The sequence below is a fragment of the Dysidea avara genome, chromosome 2, assembly GCF_963678975.1.
Source record: "Dysidea avara chromosome 2, odDysAvar1.4, whole genome shotgun sequence".
Lineage (NCBI taxonomy): Eukaryota > Metazoa > Porifera > Demospongiae > Dictyoceratida > Dysideidae > Dysidea > Dysidea avara.
Genome location: NC_089273.1, coordinates 30,504,552 through 30,528,822, shown reverse-complemented (window position 1 = coordinate 30,528,822; position 24,271 = coordinate 30,504,552). Strand labels below are relative to the sequence as shown.

Here is a 24,271-nt window from a genome sequence, read left to right as displayed (position 1 = left end):
GAGAGGTTTCGTCTTCGTACTCTATCACTATTAGTCCACCTAGATATTATTTGATGGGTGTGGTCGCAAACCTATTGCAAACAGGACCCCAATTGTGAAGTTGCAGATATCCAGCTAGTATACCTCTGATAGTAGCACCAGGACTGAAGTGCTTCTGAAATCCAGCTCCGAAATAATTCTGTGGCATCTAAATATGCTGGTGAAAGAAAATATTGATACAGAAAATTAAGTTTTGGTATGGTTTCGTTCGATGAAGAAGTAGACAAGTAGAAGATATGAGAAAAGACACGGTGCAGAGGGTCTACAGTTGTCAGAACCCCAAAAGGCACACCACACTAGTGAGTTTGTTATTGTGGCAAAAAATGGTGGTCGTGCGCTGCTTTGTTTGGCCTCTATCCTTGCAACTGAGATCAGGGTGTGAGGCGGGGAGACCAAAACTCAAGTTTTAGTGATCATTTTAAGTTCTATATCCGGTCACCTCTAAGCGTATTGTTATATTTAATGCTGTATTATATATTATCTGGACAAGTACTGTTCCGTAAAAGTGATTTTCGTTGTGTAAGATGTCCCTAGGATGATTTTCAACAGCAGAATTTTGGGCAAAGTGCAAAATTTTTGAGGCAATCCTTACTTGAATTTTACTGCTGTACTGTTTGATAAGGAAGCTAGTTGTATTGTAAGAGTTGTCTCTCTGACTGACCTATTAGAGTATGTGATTGCTGTACCTAGACACACGATAGTGTGTAATACAGCCAGTGTAAGCTCGTGACAGACAAGTACGTATTTTACAAGAACCAAGAAAATGTCATTTTCACACATCCATAGCTTGATAATGACTGGACAGAAATTAACCATTTTTGCTGTGGAAACTCCCTCATGGTGGGGCACCTCCCATTTCAATTTGAGCTTAATCCCCCAACTAGTTTATTGTTTTAAAGGAGTTCTTTGTTGTTGTGAAGAAGAAACTAATGGACTTTTAACTTTTATCTCTTTTTGTTAGAGTTATAATGATAGACAGTAAGAAGAACAATACAGTTGATTTTTACAGTGACTATACAGAAATTAATTTACCTCACTCACTTTATATACACAGAAAAATCATTCATTCTTCCTTCTTTAGTACTACACAGGTTGCCCACAACTATTGACCATTTGTGGTTGGTGTACAAGAGCTCCGTCTGCCTGGGAGTATTCTAATAATCAAATTTACTGTTGATCGTTAATCATACCAGCTAGAGATGCACAAATAATTGGCTCGCTGATCGATCAGTAGCCGATATGGCATTTCCACCATATTGGCAATTGCCACAAATGCTCTACGAACCAAGATTACTACCGATAGTTTGTATGGCAAAAATACCATTATTTGCACTTCACTACTAATTAAAAGCCTTCTTGTTCAGTATACAAACAAGTAGAAATCCTATGTATCACTAAGCTACAAGAAGCCACATGAGTATGCATGTAAGCATGGTTTTTATTAGTAATAGTCTTACCCAGATCTTTTGAATACAGTATAGCTGTTACACTAAGAATAAAGAACTGCACCACAGGATGAACAATCTACTGTATAGCCAGCTAGCCATTTTGATAACTAATCAAAATACGGAGTAATCTAGGCAAGTCTTTGTGGAAAGTTTGTGTGGTGCCTAATTGTCTGGGGAGGCCACTCCACCATAGGTACCCAGGTATACTTTTAGTGGTGTGTGATATAGGATACTTTCCTATCATGATTATTGCACACAACATATCACACTATGGTATATACCACTTTAGCGTGGGCGTCCAAAGGCGTCGCTCGGTGTTTAACTCGCATATTGCCCAGGCAATATCAAGATATTGTCCGGGAAATAATATTATCATGGGAAAGCAGTTTGCCAATGACTTTGATACCCAGCCAGTTCAAAGAATCGATGCGCTTTGACTTGCTGGTTATATTGAGCAACATAGAGCTTTGTATTGTGGGACTCATTTTTGTAGTAGTTGCTAAGCTTAGTTCATAGTGTTTGTACTAATCAACACTACATTACTTGCTTACAAGCAGCTGTCGAAACACAACAACAGCAACAATGAGTTTTGTCCAGTCGCTCGAATCCAGTACTTCGACACATAGAACATGCCTGTAACATTGGCAACACATGAGCATTTAAATGGGTAGCAACAGCCACGTTGAGGTCCCACCATGTAGAGGTCTTGTTTCCAGTACTTAGCCATACATTTCTCGTTTACAAGCAGCTGTCAGCTCATAGTACAATAACTAGTTGTAGTCTAAATAAGTTAGACGTCAACAACCACTGGGTTCTACAGGATTTAGAAAACGCTCAGGCCCTTAGTAGCGCCCGAGCACAGCGAGGGTGCTACAGTCCAGGGCCTTCGAGTCTTCTAAATCCCGTAGAACCAGTGGTTCTTGACATCTAACTATTATGTAAGGAGGACCTATTTTGTTGTAAATTATGGACAAATATCTACTATAAGTGAAGACCTTACATTGTCACATTTTGCTTTAAAGCAGGATGGAGATGCTAACTGAATAATCAGTTGACAGCATTGGTAGGCTCCCACCAGTAGAACATACAATTGACACCGTTGTTTTAAAGTGTTTTAAACCAGGATACCTCAAGCATACTATTGAATTACCTGATGCATGGGTGGATCCAGAATGTGAATGTAGGGAGCTATATAAACAGGGGGTCTTGCACGATGATGAAAGTGAATGTTCATTCAGTTGATACAACAAATTTGAAATTAATCTTGAGTTTAATTGCTTTCTAATTGTTGCATCGACAGTTTACAAATTTTTATGCTTGGGTTGCATTTCATTTGAGGATAGAGCCAACTCTTCCTCACATCATGGTGTCCAATGTGGTGTTCACTTAGTCTGTATTGCAGGTTTGAAATGAATCTGAGATTGTTTGCTACATATCTGGCTGGTGGAAATGAAATTTATGCCAATAGTAGCACAATGAATATGTGGGTATAGCTATTTCATTGCCACCAGCCAGATAGCAAACAATCTCGGATTAATCTCAAACTTGCAATACAGACTGAGTGAACATCTAATTGCGTCACCATGCTGTGAGGAAGATCTGGCTTCTCTCTTTTCAGATAGCACAGCAGCCCAAACTTGGAATTTCGTACTTTTAGTGACATGATATATTTTACCGCCACCAGCCAGATAGCATGCAATCTCAGATTATTTTCAAACTTGCAGTACAGACTGAGTAAACTTCCAATTGCATCACCATGTTGTGAGGAAGATCTGGCTTCTCTCTTTGCAGATGGCAGGGCAGCCTAAACATAAATTATTAGGATTTTTACCAAATAAAGCAACCCTGTGCAGTGTATACAGCTAGACCTTTACCCACCACTATGCACATTTGTTGAGCACAGTAACACTAGATAACTTTTAGCTAATGAGAATATTTGATCCTGTGCTGCGGAAAAAGCTGTGTTTAAGTTACCACATTTTAAATGCAAATACCACGACATGCAAAAAATTACGATGGCTATTTCTCAAATTAAAACGATCACACCTCCAGTTTTACAGAGGTTCAAGCATCACTGCAGTAAGATAAACACCCTGCACTGGTAAAGAAAGTTTTTGCTGAAAGTCGATTTTTTCATTAGTAGCCCTAGCATGTACAATACTACTGATGCGTGCAAAGTTATATCATCATGATAATTATCATAATCATGATATGTTGCATCATACAGTTGTGAAAGTTTAAAAAAAATTGTGATCGCTCAGTCCTACTTAACTTGTATTTGCTTCATGGTACAGGAAGACATTCTTTTTTTCCCTGAAGAGGGGATTGAAGTTTTTGTTTTGCTGTTGATTAAATCTTGCATAATATTTTTTAGCATTTGTTTTTATACTCATTGTATTTTTAAGGAGAACATTATCAAACAAGTCAGGTTATAACTCAGTGCATCACAAGTTGTTGTCCATCAAATTGCAGTGTACAGAAGTTTGCTGTTATGGTATAATTTCTCATTTGGTTTTATGGTGGTATGTACATATACGTAGTACATGTAATTAAATGCTTTAATGTTATTACTAGATGCAGTACAGCTTTTGCTAAAAGTTTGTGCAATTTACTGTTTATTTTTTGCCAATCAGTGCTGTATTTTCCTTTCAGTGTTGTATGTAAATAATAGCACTCTTATTTGTTTGATCTTTGCTCATGCAAGAGCAGTTAAATCACCATTGTGCTTGTGTATGAAAAAACACAGCAAGAAGACTTTTTGAGTGGCTACTATACGTAGTACATGGCGAAACTGTGTGCTGTATTTTCGTACACACAAGCATAGGAGGTATTTTAATTTTTGTATTGTATATCCTGGTTGTCTTGCTTGGATGATTTTCTTGAGTACCCAAAATCACTTCAATATTTGTAATTGAATTTTGGAAAATCAACCATATGGGCACATTTGACACCTAAAATATTTAATGATCAAATAACATGATTTGCTGTGTAAATGTACTTGTTAATGATTGTAGGCCATTCTCAGTGCCTTAAATTACAAGAAAACTTATGAAATATATATTTTTAAACTAGGTGCGTGCCCACAGCTGGCTGAAGGCTGGCTGTGGGCACGTGCCTGGTTTACTGAAATAGTCCATTTCCATGCAAGCTAAAGTATTCACGGTATGGTAATGAATACTAATTTATTACATGTTGCACGACATCCGGTGTCCTTTGGGAGGCCTTAAAATGTATTGAAACCTATGGGACTAAGACGTTTACACTTCACGGGAGCCCAAACCATACCGTTTACTCTTATTATAAGAACGTACTTTTATAGCAGCCACTATACTACAACAATGACATGAAAATTGGAACGATACGCTGTGTTGTGATCGAGAAATCAGCGATCTTGTGTCAAATGGTAGTGATATCTTAAGTTTTAAAGACTGCATCTTTCCTAAAGCAAGGTATTTTTACTCTTATAAGTATAGAGATCGTTAGGCAACAAAACATGGCCACTAAACCTACTGTAACGGGTGAAATAATCGCCTAGTATTGATAGAATTACAGCGATGAAAGATCGCCTATTTCAGCAAAAAAAAAAATGTAAAGCGTTGTTCCCAGCCTTGTAGAAACATAGCAACAAAGTTTATCTCACTAAGTATACTTTCTAGATACTGAAAACAAAGTCACTAGAGTATTCTGCCATGCTAAAGTCGCTTCTTTCCACTTTACAACACAGCGAATCTTCACAAACTATATACCATCGTGATGCTAACAACCTGAAGATTACAATTTTGTTCTCATAATAAGAATAAACGGTACAGTTTAGGCTCCCCTGAAGATTTCTTACCTCACTCCCATAGGCTTCAATACATTTTAAAGGACACCGGATGTTGCGCAATCGCAATTATTAACCACTACATTCCTTAGCCCTTGTGTGAAAATGGGCTATTGTTTTTGTAAAAGTGTGTGTGTGTGTGTACCTATCTATCTATCTACCTATCTATCTACCTATGTTTGTCCATACGCATCCGTGTGAGCAAAATCGTTTATGGTAAAAGCAGCTTTTGCGTAAGAAATTAAAAGTGAAATGAAGTCTGTAATAAGTTACACACTGGTAAACTTTGCTTTGAGGTAGTTTCTTTTCGGCAGTCTGAAATATGGGTGTGACTCAGACTTTCTGAATTACCTTCCTTTCGGGTTTTACAGGCGTATAACAATTGAGAAACAACATTGCAAGCCTCGAAGACTACCAGGAATAGCCTATCCCTTCGAGTTGGAAAGGGGGCATATCCCCAATATACGCGAACAAAAATGAAGATCAGTTTTGAGGCTTTGCGGAGAGAATTTGTGGGAAAAAACACTATAGTCAAACTACAAAACAGTTTAGAAGATACTTCTGTGTGTAATATGTTGTTAAAAAGTGGTTTGTTTCCTTAGCAATGCATAGCAACGTATTTGAAGAATTACAAAAATTTCATGAATTACAAAATCCAAGAATTACAATAAATTATGCATTATTGCACAACATAATAAAAATAGTAATATATAGTTTGTTAATTCCAGATGAGTTAGCTAGCTGCATGGCGACTGGTTTTTAGAAGTAGCACAACGCAACTTGTTTAAAACTACCCTCCTCTCAATAGTAACTCACTTAACATGAAAATTCTAATTATTTCATGTGTGTCCATATGGGTGATTTTCCAAAATTCAGTCACATATTTATTTTGGTGATAATGCTATTAGTAAGTTGTCATATAATGTATTTTAGTCGCAGAATGAACACTGTGGTTAGTTCAAGAGTTTGACAGTGTCACACATGTGATCCATCATGCTGTCTGCATGTAGCTGTTGCTTTGAAATTTTTTGATCAGACTATCAGCCTCTATTTCTAGTCATAGAACAAGCTGGTAGGATCAGTGTGGCTAGTTGTATATAGTGAGTTACATTGCCACACACTTGACCAATCATGCTGTACTAGTGAAGTTGTCTTCATAACATTCCTTGCATAAATTTTCTTCATAACTGCACTGTATTTGCACAATTAGCTGCATAACTGACTCACACAGTACAGTAATACATCCAATTGGTACTGTATGTAAACACAGTACAAGGCACAACTTACACCCTTTTAATACAGATTGGCTGTATTTGCATGAATTTAAATACCCTAAAAGCCAACCATAAACTGTCTTTGAGGCAGACATGGGTCCAAGTACATGAGTACTTGTACTTAAGTATACTTAAGTACAGATTTGAAAGTACTTGTACTTAACTTAAATACTTTCTTAATATCTCCAATGTACTTGTACTTATACTCAAGTAATTGTATGTACTTGAGTACTTAAAGTACTTTTAAATACTTGTAAGTACTGCACACATTATACGTAGTTGGACACAATGGGTGTACAATGAGAACAATAAAATTGTATGAAACAACTTCTTGCAATTATTTTAGTGCCTTCCTCAACCTTACTATGTATCATGTAGCCATGATTAATGATGTCATAGCATTCCAGCAAACAAAAGCAATGCTGCTATTTATTTTAACGGTTTAAGAGAGAGAATGGTTGATGAAAACCTGAAAGTACCATGCCCCTAGGCACACTTACATACTACAATACACTGAATACAGTATATATTTTGCTACAGCAAATGTACTTGTACTTTACTTAAGTACTTCCAGCATGTACTCGTACTTTACTTAAGTACTCTCTTGATTGCTGCTGGAGTACTTGTACTTGTACTTGCAAAATTCAAAAGTACTTGTACTTTACTTAAGTACTTTTAAATGTACTTGGCCCCATGCCTGCTTTGAGGCTTGTTTTTACACAAATCATTGTTCTTCTTATCTACAGATACATCAGTGATGATTATATGAGACAAACCATTGTTCTACCAGTACAGAAAATACCTGTATATACTGAACCGATACCAAAGCCAAAGGATCTATGTAGTAACCAATTAGCTAATACTGGGTGATTTTTCTGCATTTTTCACATTTTATTTAGTACGTACATGTTTCAGACTCCCTGTATTCCCAGGCTTTAAGCCTTTTCACAGGTCCCAAGAGGGATAGCACTCACAGATAACTGATAATTGTGGTATAATTTGCTTATTCATGGCTTTGGTTATTACAATACAGTTGTATTTTAGTGCTTGTATTTATTTTGCCATAGTGTTTTCTAACAAAGTAAATTTCTTCCAAGTTATGTAGGTATGCATGATTGTACTATTTGTCTATTAGCACTTTTATTTTGTAGTGACTGTTCTATTAGAGATTTTTCATGCAAAACATGGTAAGTTGCAGTTGCTCAACTTTTACAAAGCAAACCCTGCACCTTTTATGCTACTGTAGAATTTGATTTCCAGCCTGTTGTCACAAGTTTTACTAGCATAGACTTATTATGATTATGACAATTGTTATGAATAGATCTTAGTTGTAGTGTACTACCCTGCTGATAGGTACCAAAAATGGCTATAATATCGACTTTGATTCAATGAAATACTAGAGAAGTTAAAATGGTATTGTAATGCAGAGTTATTTTTGTAATACCACACATTTTTTCAAGGCTTCTAAAAGAACACATGTAAATTTTCTAGATTTTACAGTGGTAGATCTATGAAATTATAAACTTTTACTCTTAACCCCCTCACCACCAAATTTGTAGAGGCCTCCAATATACTGCTTCTAAACTGCTATAACTTATACACCATATAATATAATGCTATAAAACTTTATATCAATTTACTCGCTGTAGAACAAGAAATTCGATTATTGAGTTGCGGTTTACACAAGAGCAACCACAAAGCCATTATATAACTTTAAACTACAAAAATCTTTCAAAGAAAAACCAAACATGAAATTTCATTACTTTACAGAGTAGGACTGTTTATAATAACACAATAAACATTGCCAGGAGCACATCGAATCCTATGGACAAGGGAGCACATAACTCCGTAAACAGCAAAATTCAAACATGGCTACCTTGTACTACTTTTAAAATTTCCTAATTATAATATTTTGTGGAGGCACATGCTTGACTACGTCATGTTTCTGCTGTGACGAAGCTAAGCTATGGAAATAAAGTTCAATGGTACGATGGAGGAATTAATAGTAGCACAGGGTTAGCAGGACAGACTTTCTACAGTCATTAATCACGTAAAATCATGTGATATTACTCCACTTGACTATTCCAAGCTCTACCTTCAACTCAACGATCTTCCTATCAAAACAGCTTTAAATATTAAAGATGATGGAGTAGCAGCCCATTCAGTGTATCCCTGTTACGCGTAAGAATAATGTAGCTAACCAATTAATATATACATAGTAACACTGGACGCCATGTTTGAATTTCGCCTGTAGTATTGGTAGTGTACCAATTTACATGCTCCCTTGTCCACAGGTTTGATGAACTCCTGACATCACTAATCTATTTATAGTTGAAGCGATGATCACCAAGTCTAGTTTTCCTGCATTTGAGCAAGTGCGCATGCACATACAGACACAAGGCCATTGTTTCACGGAGTAAAAAAGTAGCAACATGCCACTCCAACCTATATCATCCTTCTCCTTACAGTTTCTCTTCATTAGTAGTGCCATTATCACTTTGAAGAATCGTCTATAATGCTTGTTATTGACATTCCGAAAGTAGGCGATTGCATCATCTAACTGAGCAATAGTGGGTGAGAGACCGGTTATCCCTGTTCCCGTTCACTTAAGGGTGTGGCCACTACAGGATAAGCACAGGAGCTTCTAAAACACTTGACTGAAGTTACAGAGCACTTAGAATGTGATGCTATGAACATTTATATATCGAAACTGCCATATGGCGGTTGTGATGCATGGTGAGTGGGTTAAGTAGGTTTAAGCTAGAAAAGTAGAAGTGCACAGTCATGGCAACAGCGGTTCAGTGGATAAGGATTTGGGTGTTCAGTATGGAAATCTCTGGTTTGACCACTGCTTGAGTATGCTTGGCAAATATGGAGTCTACATACTGCTTGTGACTTACCTGTTACAGTGTGTACAATAGTTGTGCTGTTAGTTGGGCATGTAGAAGTGCAAGTGAAAGTGCAGGGGTGGAAGTGCAAGTGCAACAAAGCTCAAGAAAATTGAGCTACGCATTAGCATCTTATAATGATTTTTTATGAAGTGTGTGAAAAGAATAATCTAAGTCCCCAAGCTCCTTAAACAAGAAAAAATAAGCAACTTTGGAGGGCTCATAATTAGTTCATCATTGAGTTAGGCAGTTGTATTCCATTTTAGTATGTAGGGTGTTGAAGGTAGAGGGTGTTTGCAGTATTAAAATGATCCGAGCTATGTATGCATGAAACTTGTATTTTCTTTCTTCCTGTAAATATACGTATGTTCACGGCGTGATGTGCCAGCTTTCTTGGTCACATGACACACTGTCGTGTGCACACTGTCGTGTGTCTTGATACAGCCTATTATCAACGTTAATGACAAATATACACCATTACTTTTATGCAATTCCCAAATGAGATACAGTGTACTTTAGAGTATGAATCAGAAACTCCTGACCATCAGTAATTGCCTTTCCTTGGTGATAATAAGAGTAGTTACAACATAGATTTAGTAATTCGGTGGTCTTCAATTAATAATATTTTTAGCGTAATAAGCATAATTATTTTAATTAATTGCCTTACAGCTTCTGGAGGTTACACTTCTTTCTATAGTAGACCCCTTGAACTTCAACTTTGAACTCCAACAAATTTCAGCATTTATGCTGTACCCTTTATACAACTACTATTACCTCTACTTGTAACTGCCACTAAGCGCTGTGTACAAGGAACGATTTTACTCATTAATTACTGTCTTGATGGTTAGTTAATTTATTGTTAGCTAGTTTATTCATTGGTAGCGCATTTGTTATGCACCAGTGCGAGGTGCCATCATCGATTCCAATCACTCCAGCCATTGTACAACTTCTGAATCATTTAGACGGGTGTAACTGAAGTGTCTGATATTCATTGTTGAGTGGTGCAGTGCTATAATAGTCTTGATTAGCTTAATTTATTGGCGAACGAACTTGTGGTAGATTACCGGGCTCAGCCCAGTGGTTGTACGGCTCCCCATTCATTGAGACGAGTGCAGTGTTGTGTGTTCATTTTTTCCAGAGCGATTTACCTCCTTGTCAGTCCTGGACATTATTAGCCTTGCATTGTGACTTCCTGTGTTGGTCTGGTGTTTGGTTTCGTTTAAAGTGTTTGAACTAATTAGTGGCCAGACTCTGTGGCCTAAAGGTGGTCCTTAGCCATGCTACAATCATTTGTAAACCGGTATACAACTGATTTGTAAACCGGTATACAACTGATTTGTAACACTGGCGGCGGCATTTGATTCGCCCACGCACCATACTACAAGAAAACATTAAAACATAGGCAACGCTCTGTACAATACAGTTACATATAAAATACAAGTAAACAATTTTGTCTTGTGCAGCTGGCATGGCGAGCTTCCTTTGTGTTGGTGTCAGGTAATTCAATACGTGCTTAATCTTTTTTGCCTTCACTTGGCATAGCTACTAGTCTCTGGCTGGCTTAATTGGCTGTCTTCCTTTATCTGGTTCATCTGGCTTACATATTCCTACAGTATTGTGTAGCTATCTCCTACAAGTTGTGTATACATAATAATTATAGTGTGTCACCCATCACTGTGCCATTGCTACACCACTGATGAACCCTGTGTAGCTGTAGTTGATGTTGATGTACTGTGCTGTATATTGGCTAATAATTTTTATCTGGTGATGTTGCCTATAATGTATTGCTGTATACAATACTGCAATAATGTATAGTTCTGTTTTGTATACATATACTTTGTACACATCACTGTGCCATTACCACACCAATGATGTACTGGCACTTAGCTACTATTGGCCTTTAGTTACGATGCCACTATTGTGTTATATCTGTCAACATGTGACATATTGAGATGATTTGGGGATCATGCCTTCACCACCTAATAGCCTCACCGGGAGGCTGTCACGTTGGTGTATGTACTTGGTTGTATGTGACGCGGTCCTAGTTATACAACCAAGTACTAAGAATAATATGAAATGCGGTTTAAATTACATCATAAATATTAAATAATTAATTAATAATTAATGTTTGAGAAAACTATGAGGCCTAGAGACATGAACCAATTGGGGATAGATTTTCCTGTGAATGAAGGAACAAATGTATAATTGTCGCTCCTGTTTGTGCTGATGACTTGACCATACGTGTAATTCTATATAACGCCCAGTACCACACCCTTGCTTAATTATTTACAGATTTCGCGAAGGAGAAGATTAGTGATGCCCGTGCAGGAGAGCCAGAAGCCACTTGTGTAAACAAGAAGTTTACAAGTAAGTTTTTATGTTTGTAACATCTCAAGTCTCCATGCCAGTTGCCAGTGGATTGATTCACGTAAATTAGCAATACAAGAAAACATTAAAACATATGCCACACTCTTTACAATACAGTTACATATAAAATACAAGTAAACAATTTTGTCTTGTGCAGCTGGCATGGTGAACTTCCTTTGTGTTGGTGTCAGGCAATTCAATACATGCTTAATCTTTTTTGCCTTCACCTGGCGTAGCTACTAGGCTCTGGCTGGCTTGGCTGTCTTCCTTTATCTGGTTCATCTGGCTTGGATACTCCTACAGTATTGTGTAGCTATCTCCTGAAAGTTGTGTATGCATAACTATAGTGTGTTACCCACCACTGTGCCATTGCTACACCACTGATGAGCCCTATGTAGCTGTAGTTGATGAGCCCTATGTAGCTGTAGTTGATGTTAATATACTGTGCTGTATATTAGCTAATAATTTTTATCTGATGATGTTGCCTATAGTGTATTGCTGTATACAATACTGCAATAATGTATAGTTCTCTCCTGTATGTTTTGTATACATATACTTTGTACACATCACTGTGCCATTACCACACCAATGATGTACTGGCACTTAGCTACTGGTGGCCTTTAGTTACGATCCCACTATTGTGTTATATCTGTCACTACTGTGACATATTGAGATGATTTGGAGATCATGCCTTCACCACCTAATAGCCTCACCGGGGGGCTGTCATGTTGGTGTATGTACTTGGTTGTATGTGACGTGGTCCTAGTAATAATAATAATAATAATTGTACAGCAACAATACAGCAAATTTATCATGGGTGCTTATTAAATCAATCATAACTCACTACTGGGACAAGCTATGAAGACAATGAGTTTGATTCAGTCTGTTCACCATGAGCTGCCATCAAGAAATTATTATAGTGTTTTCCCTGTAAGTATATTTACAGACAAAGAAGGACATCATTTCAACAATGAAATGATGATGGTAAACTTTATTTCTATCACGTTGCAAATAAACACCTATAACTCACGTGCCTTCTGCTGTATGAACACTCAACAAAGCATTTCTTACTCCCCATGAACAGGCTAATCTGATGATGTATAGATTTTATTGCTTTGTTTCAGTGTATACCAAAGTGATTAATATGTGCATAATTATTTTATGTAATGCACGATTTTTACCCAATTTATTTCAATACATTTTATGATTCTGCTGGTTTTGCTTAGCGGGTCACAATTGTGCTAATAATGCTCAGAACTTTTGCTAGTATTATTATCCTAAATGGCCCATTATTATTATTCCCAAAATTATTTGGGCCTGAGGCCTAGCTAGTTTGCACATTTGCTAATAATAGTCAATTTATATTGTTTGTTCAAGTTCTACAATGCTTAAGAAATCATCACACATAGAGACCCACCAATTATGCTAGTATAATGTTGAACATAATAGGTGACTGAAAGCATTGAACATAATGCTAGCAAAATAGGTAGAATACTTGTGTTGTACTATATATGTGACCGGGCCTGCGAAAACAGGGCATGTGGGCACAAACTACACCCTGTCACTCTACAGGTCATATCTCAGTACTGGAACAGAATATTTGCTTTCTGTAACTTGCATCATAAAGCCAATTAAATGCTTACTAAGAGCTAAAAACTACATTGCCATAGCAAAATGGTACAAAACATTATGAGTGATGAAAGTTTGAAAAAGTAGGCAAAAATCATGTGCCCACATGCCCTATTTTTGCAGGCCCAGTCACATATGTAAATCCTTGCTTGTCAACACAGAAAACGATCAATATACTCTAATAGAACAGTCAGTAACTCTAATAAAACAATCACGCATGTGACTTTTCTAGTAGAGTATGTTGATACTTTTTCTGCAATGCATTCTGACAAATCAAACACACAAACAAAGAAATAAAACATACTTATACATCAATTATAAGTGAAATTAATAAGTTTAATAAATCTGACAGATCCCACAGTTCTGAGGAGTGACCATTGAAAATTGCAATTCTGGTAGATTGATCGAACAATGGCTTATTAGCTCTGGATGATAACTTGCATGCATGAGATACATTTGTCAGTGTCACAGGTGTAAAGTTCCCTAAGTAACCAACTTGTAACAAGCTGGGCATACAGGCCAGTACATCATGTAGTGTTCATAGAATGAAAAACCTTAGTGCACAGCAAATCGGTGCATTAAGAAACGAAAGTGATTAAATTGTGCCAATTATAATCAGCATGTCCTTGTTCTACTTTGCTAAGACACTAATTCTCTGTGAGTGCTATCCCACTACGGACCTGTGTGAGTGTTATAACTAGTTTTCCTGATAGGTGTGACAAGTATTACATTTTTATTAGCAAAACTTGATCGTGAACATTTTACATATGGTTGGTGTTTTTGTTATAACTCCATGACTGTTAGTGCAATTTCTTTCAAACTACAACAGGTTTGCACTACAATGGTTACTCCATTGTATAGATCGATTTTCAAGTCATTTCTTCAAAACCATTTACCTTTTACCTTGCAAAAAATCGCTGTTAAATATTTCAAAAATCACGTATAACTCCCTTGATCTTTATCCAAAGTGTATAAAATTTGGGCTGTAAATGTGCTAAATTACATTCTTACAGCTCTCTATATTTGAGGAAAATCGACTAAAGCATGCGTGAGTTATAGCAATTTTTCTAAGCGGTGAAAAAAGAAGAGGAAGAAAAATACGAAGAAACCAAAACAAATTTAAAGGCCCTTATCTCAAAGATGGTCTAGCAGATTCAGCCAAATTTAAAATGGGAGGTTCCCCACCCTGAGGGAGTTTCCACAGCAAAAATGGTTAATTTCTGTACAGTCATTATTGTAACAACTCAAGAACAGCTACAACAAAAAATCACACTTACAAGTCAAGCACATGGACAAGAGAGGGAGGTCACATGTCAATCACCAGATACAAGATTATGCATGCATCAATATCATAATTAATCCTATTACACACCTCCCCCTTCAAACTAAAGTATGATCAGTACTTACAAATTGGGTGTGTGTGCAACTATGTTTAAAAATTTCCTGATACTCCATAATAGTCTGGAGGTCTAACAACTTGTCCACTTCTAGTCACTTTACGATGGGTCTGGAGTGCATTTCCGTTGTCTTGAGAATGTGAAAGTGACTCAGTATTATGAGTGGTCTGATTGTCTTGGGTCGGGACTGGATTCTCATAGTGTGTAAATAAAGGAGGTGACCAGTTCTCACAATGTGAGGAATTGTCAGCTTCACCAGTTAACATTGGTCTTACTCAATTCACATGTACAGTACTATGCGCTTGGTGGATCCCATATGTAATTCTAATGTGAAGAGGTCCTTTGATACTGATGATGTTTCCAGGGGGATCCAGCTTTCCTCATGTTAGATTATCTAGGAACACTCTTTGTCCTACAGCGAATGTCACTTTGTTCTATCCAGTGTAGTTGCTCTGCTGTGTCTCTGCAGATTTGGTTGTATTGGCCTCTACCATTTCCCACATCTCCATGAGCTTCCACTGAAGTTGACAACTATGATCACCTGGATCAGGGAATGCTGAACAAAAATTGGGTTTTTGCATTTTCAAGTCCAGAAATCACTATTTTGAAATTTTCATATATACCTGTACAGTACCACCCAGCTCTTAAACATACATACATACTGCACTGTGAATCTACCCTGTAGACTTGAAGACATTGGAGGCTTTAGTAATAAATAATGAGTATAATACCAGGTGCAGCAAACCACTACATGTAACATATTCTCCTGTATAGAGTGTGACTTTTACATCAAATTCAAGATATTATAATAGAACAGTCACCCCAATACAGCAGTCAGACAAATATTCAGTTAATAGTAGCTACTCCAACAAACTGTTTAAGTCAGTCTAACATACTTTAAAAATTTCATAGGTGGTACATATGCATTTGGCAGATTTAGCCTAAAGTTTATCAACCATGGTATAGTTTTGTCTTGTAGTCATTTGCGCATACAAGTAGAGGAAAATAACAAAAATCTTGTTTATATCTACCCATTATGAACAAAATATACACACTTGTGGCTAAGGAACTGAAGCAAAGATATTCAAATTCTCCATAAGTGTACAAGTAAAATGGTCATTTGAGACTTTTTGCTTCCTTGAATAATGATTGAAACTTGTGTACATATTTTGTTTGTAGCATGTGTAATATGGCCCGCTGAGCAAAAAACTAGCCATTTTTGCATATTCCTCAAATTCCATTCTATTACTACTCTATCATCTATAGTAACAAAGGAGTGGAACAGCCAAAATATTGGCCCTTTGTGATGAATATTTTTAGAGTTGTAGCGCTAGACAGTTGCAACAGGAATATACTTGATTTGTACAGCCACAATATAACTAAATAAAGTACAGGTGCTTATTTAATCAATCATAAGTGATGAGTAAAACAAGCTACAAATGGCTCAGTCTGTTCACCATGAGCTGACACATTGACCAGGTACAGTGCTTTCCTTGTATGTCTCTGTGTGTACAAAGAAGAGGCCATTCCAATAATGAAATTACGACGGCAGGTAGTTTTCTAGAGGGGGGGGGCAAAGGGGGAATTTTGCCCCCCCTCAACCTGCCCAATGATGAAACAATGATAAATTGATTTGAAATCATAAAATTAGTTGATGGTTAGCTAGCTACAATAAAACAAATTTAGCCTAATTTAAGTTTTGCCCCCCCCCCCCTCGATTTCTGAAAAACTCGGATTGCCCCCCCTGAATTTATTTTCTAGAAAAATCCCTGGATGGTATACTTTATTTCTACCGCATCATGAATTAACGTCAATAACATACGCTCTATGCACTGTACGAACACAAAACAAAGATTTTCTTACTCCACATGAACAGGAGAATCTGGTCGTGTATAGGTTTTATTGATTTGACCTACGTACATTGTGTCTAGTTTCTAGCTGATCTTTCTACACGGTGATTTTTTTTGTAGAACTCTCCACAGGGTGATTTGTTTCTAGCTGATCTCTCTACAGGTTGATTTGTTTGTAGCTGAACTCTCTACAGGATGATTTGTTTGTAGCTGAACTTTCTACAGGCTGATTTGTTTGCAGCTGAACTCTCTACAGGGTGATTTGTTTGTAGCTGAACTCTCTACAGGGTGACTTGCTTCCAGCTGAACTGTCTATAAGAATAACTATTTGTAGCTGAACTCCCTACAACATAACTTGCAATGTAAAAGAGCTCTATAATTGAGTAAATCATAAACTAGCTGAATGCTCTATTAGGGTGACTGTTCTATTAGAGTATCCCGATTTTGCATTTGCTATACGGAGTTGGATTTCAAATCATAACTCAGTGGTTTGTACTCCAATTCTTCTGTACTACTGTAAGGACTTTCTAGGATGACTATTCCAGCTACATACCGATTTGCAGCTCACTGTTCCAAGTGGTTTGCCTGGTAGATGTGAAAATTATTGGTATTTTTATTCACGAATCTTGATTGCGCAATTGTTATACACCATCGGTTTCATGTCATATCTCCATGATCTTTAATTCGATTGCTTTCAAACCATCAAAAGGCACTCCTACAGTGATTGATATATCCACAAATTGATTTTCAACTCATTCCATGAAGCGGTTTACCCTGTAGGCGTAGCAATAAATCGATCTTGTTTTACGTGAATAATCGGTAATAAAACCTGAACTATTGATCGGATTTGCACCAAATTTGATACTAGTATTCGCCTTTGGACTCCCTTTATGTGTGCCAAATTTCAAGGTGATCAGAGTACATATTTGTAATTTATAACATTTTGTTCCAAAGTGTGCAAAAAGATGAAGGTGAAGCAGGAAAAAAATGAAGAAAAGAATCAAAGAGATATTAAATAAAGGCCAATAGTACATATGTAGACAATTACAGCTGTACCATATGGTCAAAAGTTTTATGCATGTGTGTAATTTAACAGTAACATTTATGCCCCTTGTTGTACTTAGCTACCCCTTCAATAATTCAATGCAATGCAGGATCTTTGTGTTATTAGATTCTGTGTGTCCCTGTGGTATGAAATCTAACTGTAATATCACATATACATATACTGTTTACGTGTATAATTATGTATGTGTCTTAGTTGATTTACACAAAATTAATGATCTTAATACAGTTGATTGACTGCTATTTAATACTATTAAGGCTATATAAATTATCAGAAAATATTGGCATAACTATAAAGCTATCCTGACAGTTTTTACTATCATTAAAATGGTTCATCTTCTGTATACCAAAACATGTGATATGGTGCAAAAGGTGTCGTTTCATTAATGCAAGGTTGGAACGTTCACTTCTCAACCACCGTCCAAGGATGGTGGTTGTTTAGGTAGGTGTGCAGGTTTCCATTGTTCTCCTATAAAATTATTCAATAAGACCAGTGATATGATCAGCCACAAATCATGGCTCTCAATTCCATAAGGTTTGGGAAGAAAACACCATAGATTACCAAATTTGAAGCCACAGGGATTTCTAAGGCTAAACCCTTCCCACCAAGTTGTACATACCTAGGAACCCCACATGTACCCACCAAATAACTAGAACACTTATCCAACAACACGGAGATTGAACATTACGTATAAGAATAAAGTGATGTAAATGCTGATATAACAGAGGACTCAAGAACCAGAATAACTAAATAATATCCATCCCTATATTAACTAGCAAGCACACGCAATAAAGTATCCAACCATATCAAGGAATATCATGAAAGAAGTGAGTAAGTGTGCCATGAAAAGCAAACAATAGACAAGAGTGTTGTGACAATTCGTGGGGGGGGGGGGACAGATAGGTGTAATAAAGTGGGTATAACTGTTAGACAAGTAAGCCATATAATCCTGTGATATGTTGTGTATAGCACTGTGCAACATAACAAAATAAGAAAAAAATGTAAAACCATGCATGCTACAAAGAAAATATGTGCAAGTTTTTATCGGGCTATTGCTCATTGAGAAGAGAAATCATAGAGTAAGCGCAGTATGTTTGCATCCTAGGGCTGGACATAATTATCAGAAAGATCAGAGTGCTTATATACAAAAATTGGTTGTACCTATTCAATTTTTGCTTAAATCATCCAAATTTGCTACCAATCTGATGTTAGACAGTACATCTATATTATAATCAATGAATACGTATGTGATCGTCTCTGCAAAAACCTGTCTAGTTCACACAAGTATGCATTTTAAAAAACAAATTATATAAAGTTTGTAAAATTACACATACTATAAAAATACACCAGTTTTTATCAAGCAGAAGAAAGACTCAAATCAATAAAAGCTATGCATCATCTTATTTGTCTGCTCATAGAGGGTTGAAATATTTTGTTTCATGTCTGTAGCCTCTATGCTATGCATGTCACATGCACTGTTTGTTACAATGCATGTGCGGTTTTTACAATGCGGTTGACATAAGCAAAATTGTCTTCATTTCTTCATTAAAACCATCTTCAAGCGTATATGCAAAACTGACAATAGGGATATAACTACAAATACCTTGGTTGATTTGCCAATCCATGCGAATAATTATTTTAAGCAAATTCTAATGCCATAGACTAATGCAAATGGAAGTTATGGCTGTGAATGTAGGCACCTGTAGTTTATGTTCAGTGTAGCTACTGTATAAATCAATTTCCTTACTCTTCCTACTGTCCAGCACTAGGCTAAAATTTGGTGATCTATTCCTTTGACACTAGGCCTGATGTATTTTGCGGACTGGATTCGTGGACTGGACTCACGCACTGAGCTGGAAACAGCTTTTAAACAATAATCCAGACATTATCCATCTCTTGAAACACTGGAGACACCACTATCGAGCTGCACCTGCTGATACTGCTCTTCCTTACAAGTCAACAAACTAGAGCATGTACTAATCAATTAGAATACACTTATGATACACGAATACTAGTAGTGATAAAATGTGATAGAGGCTATTGTTGTAGCTTAGATGTTTTCCTTTGTTGCTCCAGTACTTAGCACTAGTGTTAGGGCTGTAGTGATGAGCCAGTTTATTTGCATGGCCCCTGGTATCACCTTGCCGGCCAGGCGGTGTCACCTATAGCTACCCTGCTAGGAATTATTACTGGCTCATCTCTACAACCCTAGCACTAGTGCCAAAGCAATAAAGGAAAACATCTACGCTACAACAGTAGCCTATATCACGCTTTATCATTGCTAGTACTCGTGAATTGTAAGTGTATTCTAATTAATTAGTGCATGCACTAGTTTGTTGACTTGTAAGGAAGAGCAGTATCAGCAGTTGTAGCTCTATAGTGGTGTCTCCAGTGTTGCAAGAGATGGATAATGTCTGGATTATTGTTTAAAAGCTGTTTCCAGCTCAGTGCGTAAGTCCAGTCTGTGAGTCCAGTCTGTGAGTCCAGTCCACGAAATACATTAGGCCCTGACACGACAAAAAATGAGAATTTTTTTGTAAATCAAACGTTGTACGAACTAGGCAGACTTTTGCTGAGATGGTCACATATTGTTTATGCATATATCTGTGCAATTTAGAAAAGCTAAAGAAAAAGCATCTATTCTTCAAGAAATATCAAATTATTAAACAGAGGCTTGGCTCAGAAAAGCTCAGGCTACACAAGATAATCATCTTTGGCCCTTCTCGTGCTGGAAAATCAACACTACTGAAAGTTTTACTTCATAAACTGGAAGGACTGAATGAGTATCAACAAAGCACAATGGTACTTGATCGAGTTGAAATAAAGAGTGATATCAAAAGTTCAAAGTCGTTGTGGAAAGTATTAAATATAAATGATGAAATTGACCGGTTGCGTCAAATCATTGAAACTAAAATTCCAGTTGACTCACCGGATGATATTGTAGACAATCCATTGCCTAGTGTAATCCAGCCTGATTTGAAAGTTGAGACTGCGTTACTTGAATGTGTAGAGAAGCATAAACCTGATACAGTTACTACTCATTTCCCATCAATCAGCAAAGGTGCACCTGCTAGTGATTTAAAAATAAAAAAACAGCTTACAACTTTTATTGCTTGCTATGATAGTGGTGGACAGGCTGAATTTTTTGATATCATGCCTGCATTAATTACTGTTTCTACAGGAAATATCATGGTGTTCAATATGTCAAAAAATCTTGATTCAAAAATTGAGTCAGAATATTATGAAAATGGAGAATGCTGGTCTAAAAATATGACACATTATACCACTGTGGAATTAATGAATATCGCTTTGGCAAATATTCAGCGCTACTCTAAAAATTGTCAATGTTTTACTGAAAAAACATACTCATTTACAAACACTGGTGATCTTTTAGTGGTAGGTACCCACTTAGATAAATGTGGTGAAACTACGGCTGATCAGAATAGAAAGTTAGTTGAGGTAGATCAGAAAATTTGTAGAGATGTGTTAAAAACTCCACCTTTAAATATAATCTACCGCAAAGGAAATAAATTAACATCAGTGGTTCATCCTATTTCAAATATATGCAGTAAAGGGAGAGAAGAAGCAGCACAAGAAATAAGATCAGGAATCGAAAGGATGTCCATAAATGAACATGATGTCCCTCTAAGCTGGTTATTGTTTCAATATGAAGTTAGACTAACTGGTAAACCATATGTTTCACGAGATGACTGTATTGTTACTGCTAAAAGATGTTATGTGAAACTTAATGAAAGTGGCAAGGATGATGGAGATGATGATTGTGTAGATATTGATGACATTCTCATGTACTTCAATGAACTGGGTATATTTCTTTACTATAATGAAATAAATGAATTAAAGAATATTGTCTTCTGTGATCCTGAATGGTTGTTTCGTAAGCTGACAGAAATCATGAAGTTGAAATACAATCCTAAATATCAGCCAGGAAAGCGTGAAAGTATACGTCAAGGCATATTTAAAGTAAAGTTTTTAGCCAATGAAGTTTGTAATGAAGGATTTGATAAAGATGACAACTTGACTTTTGAACACCTCCTTACATTATTTGAGCATCTGAATATAATGACAAAACTATCCGAAGAAGAGTTCTTTATGCCTGCTCTTCTAGATCCAGCACCACAAGAGCCGTCTATAAAAGCACATTACGGTAATAAAATTGGCGACACCATGCTTATCAGATATGAAAATGAATATTTTCCACGTGGTGTGTTTTGCCATATGGTAGCCCTTCTTGCAAGCAGTGTAGCCAAACAACAGGGTTGGCATGTCCAATTCAACAATGCATACAAAGACCTGGTCATCATTAAACTTGGATGTAATAATGAGTACTTCATCTTAACTGATAAACTTAGCCACATTCAAGTAGAAATATATGACAGTGATGCTATTCCACAACAAAGTCATCAAGTACTTTGTTTCAAATTCAATGAAATACTAAATACAATCTGTTGCAAAACTAATCTTCTCAATCGTTTTGAATTAGGATTTACATGTATTAAGTGTATGAAAAATGTTGCTATTGTCCACCTTCAGTATTCATGTGTTCCAAGTCAGTTGTATTGTACTGGAGGATGTGGAACTTCGTTGATGACTTACAACCAATTACTGTGGTTTGTTTCTAAAGAATCACTCAGCATAATACAAGTAAATCACATAAAATTATTATTGAATCATTCACTTCTTTGTGTAATTTGAGTATCTAAACCAAAACAGCCAAGCTGTAAAAAGCAGAGAGCGGCCTCCAAAAAGGCTAGGGTGAAAAAGATGTGAAATCCAAGGTGGCGGCCGTGAAATGGCTGTGATGGTAGGTTAACGGCAAAGAGGAGGCAATGCAAATTCACCTGAATCGTCGTTATTAAATTTTTTGCCATTAACCTACCATCACAACCGTTTCATGGCCGCCACCTTGGATTTCACATCTTTTTTCACCCTGGCCTTTTTTGGGGCTGCAGTCATTTTTTACAGCTTAGCTGTTTTGGTTTAGATATCACTTCTTTTTGTATTGCAAGCCACAAGCCAGCCATAAACTGGCTTTGGTGCTTCCTTTTAAATTGTTTTTTTTCTTTTCTGCAGGAATTATGGAACAATCAAAAGAAGCAATTTATGTATAGCTTTTTGTCTGATTAAAAAATATTTGTATATTTAACAATGAATGATAATCACATACTGTAGGTAATAAGGTGACTTCTTACTGAACTGTAGCTGAAACTCTCATTAATTGTAGCTGAACTCTTTTCATGTTGACTTGTTTCTAGCTCAACTCTACATGGTGATTTTTTTCCTGCACATATTTCTACAGGGTGATTTGTTTGTAGCTGATCTCTTTACACAGTGATTTGTTTCTAGCTTATCTCTCTACAAGGTACTTGTTTCTAGCTAAACTCTCTACTGGGTGACTTATTCCTAACTGATCTCTCTACATGGTGATTTGTTTCCAGCACGTATACTGTGTGAAGCTGATCTGTATAGGGTAACTTGTATCTAGCTGATATCTCTACAGGGTGATTTGTTAACTGATCTCAATACGGGTTGCTTGTTTCTAGTTGATCTCTCTTCAGGTGACTGCTCTATTAGATTATCTCGATCTCGCAATAGCTACACCAAGTTGGATTTCGTGCTGTATCTTTGTGGCTTTAAGTCTGATTCTTCTACACCATTGAGGAACCTTTCTAAGATGATTACTCAATCTGTACAGTGATTGTCAAAGCATTACTCCAAGCGGTTTTTCTGGTAGGCATGGCAAGTAGTTGTTATTTTTTACACTGTACCTAGAGTCATGGCACCGTGACTGGACATCATGCTGCTAAAGTCACTGCACAGTCACCCAGAATTTACACACTAGTTGTATGAAGGTAAGTTTTTATTGAGTGTGAGGCGAGCTAGGGTTGGCACACGTCTAGTATTCCCTGAGTATTCAACTTTAGGGCACGCGCCTAGTAGTATGTCCCGAGCATTCAACGTTAGGGGATGCGCCTAGTAGTATGCCCCGAGCATTCTACTTTAGGGGATGCGTCTCGTACTTTAGAGTTAGGGCAAGGGTTCAGGTTTAGTTTCTTCTTTACTGGTGTTATTTATGTAGGCTTCTTCGTGAATGACATATATAAGGTACAAACTAAGGGAGTAGGGTAGCTGGGACTGCAGTGATATAGTGGTAGGATGCTGGGCTAGAGTACGGAACGTCCCTGGTTTGAGGCTCGCTTTAACCAATTTTTTTTGTTTTCTTTGGTTTTTTGTCTAAATTTCTTTTATTCACATGATTGCCGTGACTCTAGGTACAGCCTATTTTTATTAGCCAATCTTGATTACATAATTGTTACACACTGTTGGTTTTTTCGTTGTATCTTTGTGGTTTTTAGTTCGATTTCTTTCAAACTACAAAAGGTTGGGGTTCAATAGTTAATCTATTTACCAACCGATTTTCAGCTTTCCATAAGCGGTTTACCCTGTAGGCATGACAACATATTGGTGTTATTTT

At 36.8% G+C, this 24,271-nt stretch overlaps 1 protein-coding gene across 1 annotated transcript in view; it reads left to right on the top strand.

Moving 5' to 3' along the window:
• The window catches only part of LOC136244289 (uncharacterized), a 102,570-nt gene that overhangs the window by 32,222 nt on the left and 46,077 nt on the right, over positions 1-24,271 (top strand). Inside the window, exon 4 of the mRNA XM_066035841.1 lies at positions 20,396-22,440. Within this exon, the coding sequence (XP_065891913.1) occupies positions 20,396-22,440 (2,045 nt within the window). The remainder of the gene's footprint in view (positions 1-20,395; positions 22,441-24,271) is intronic.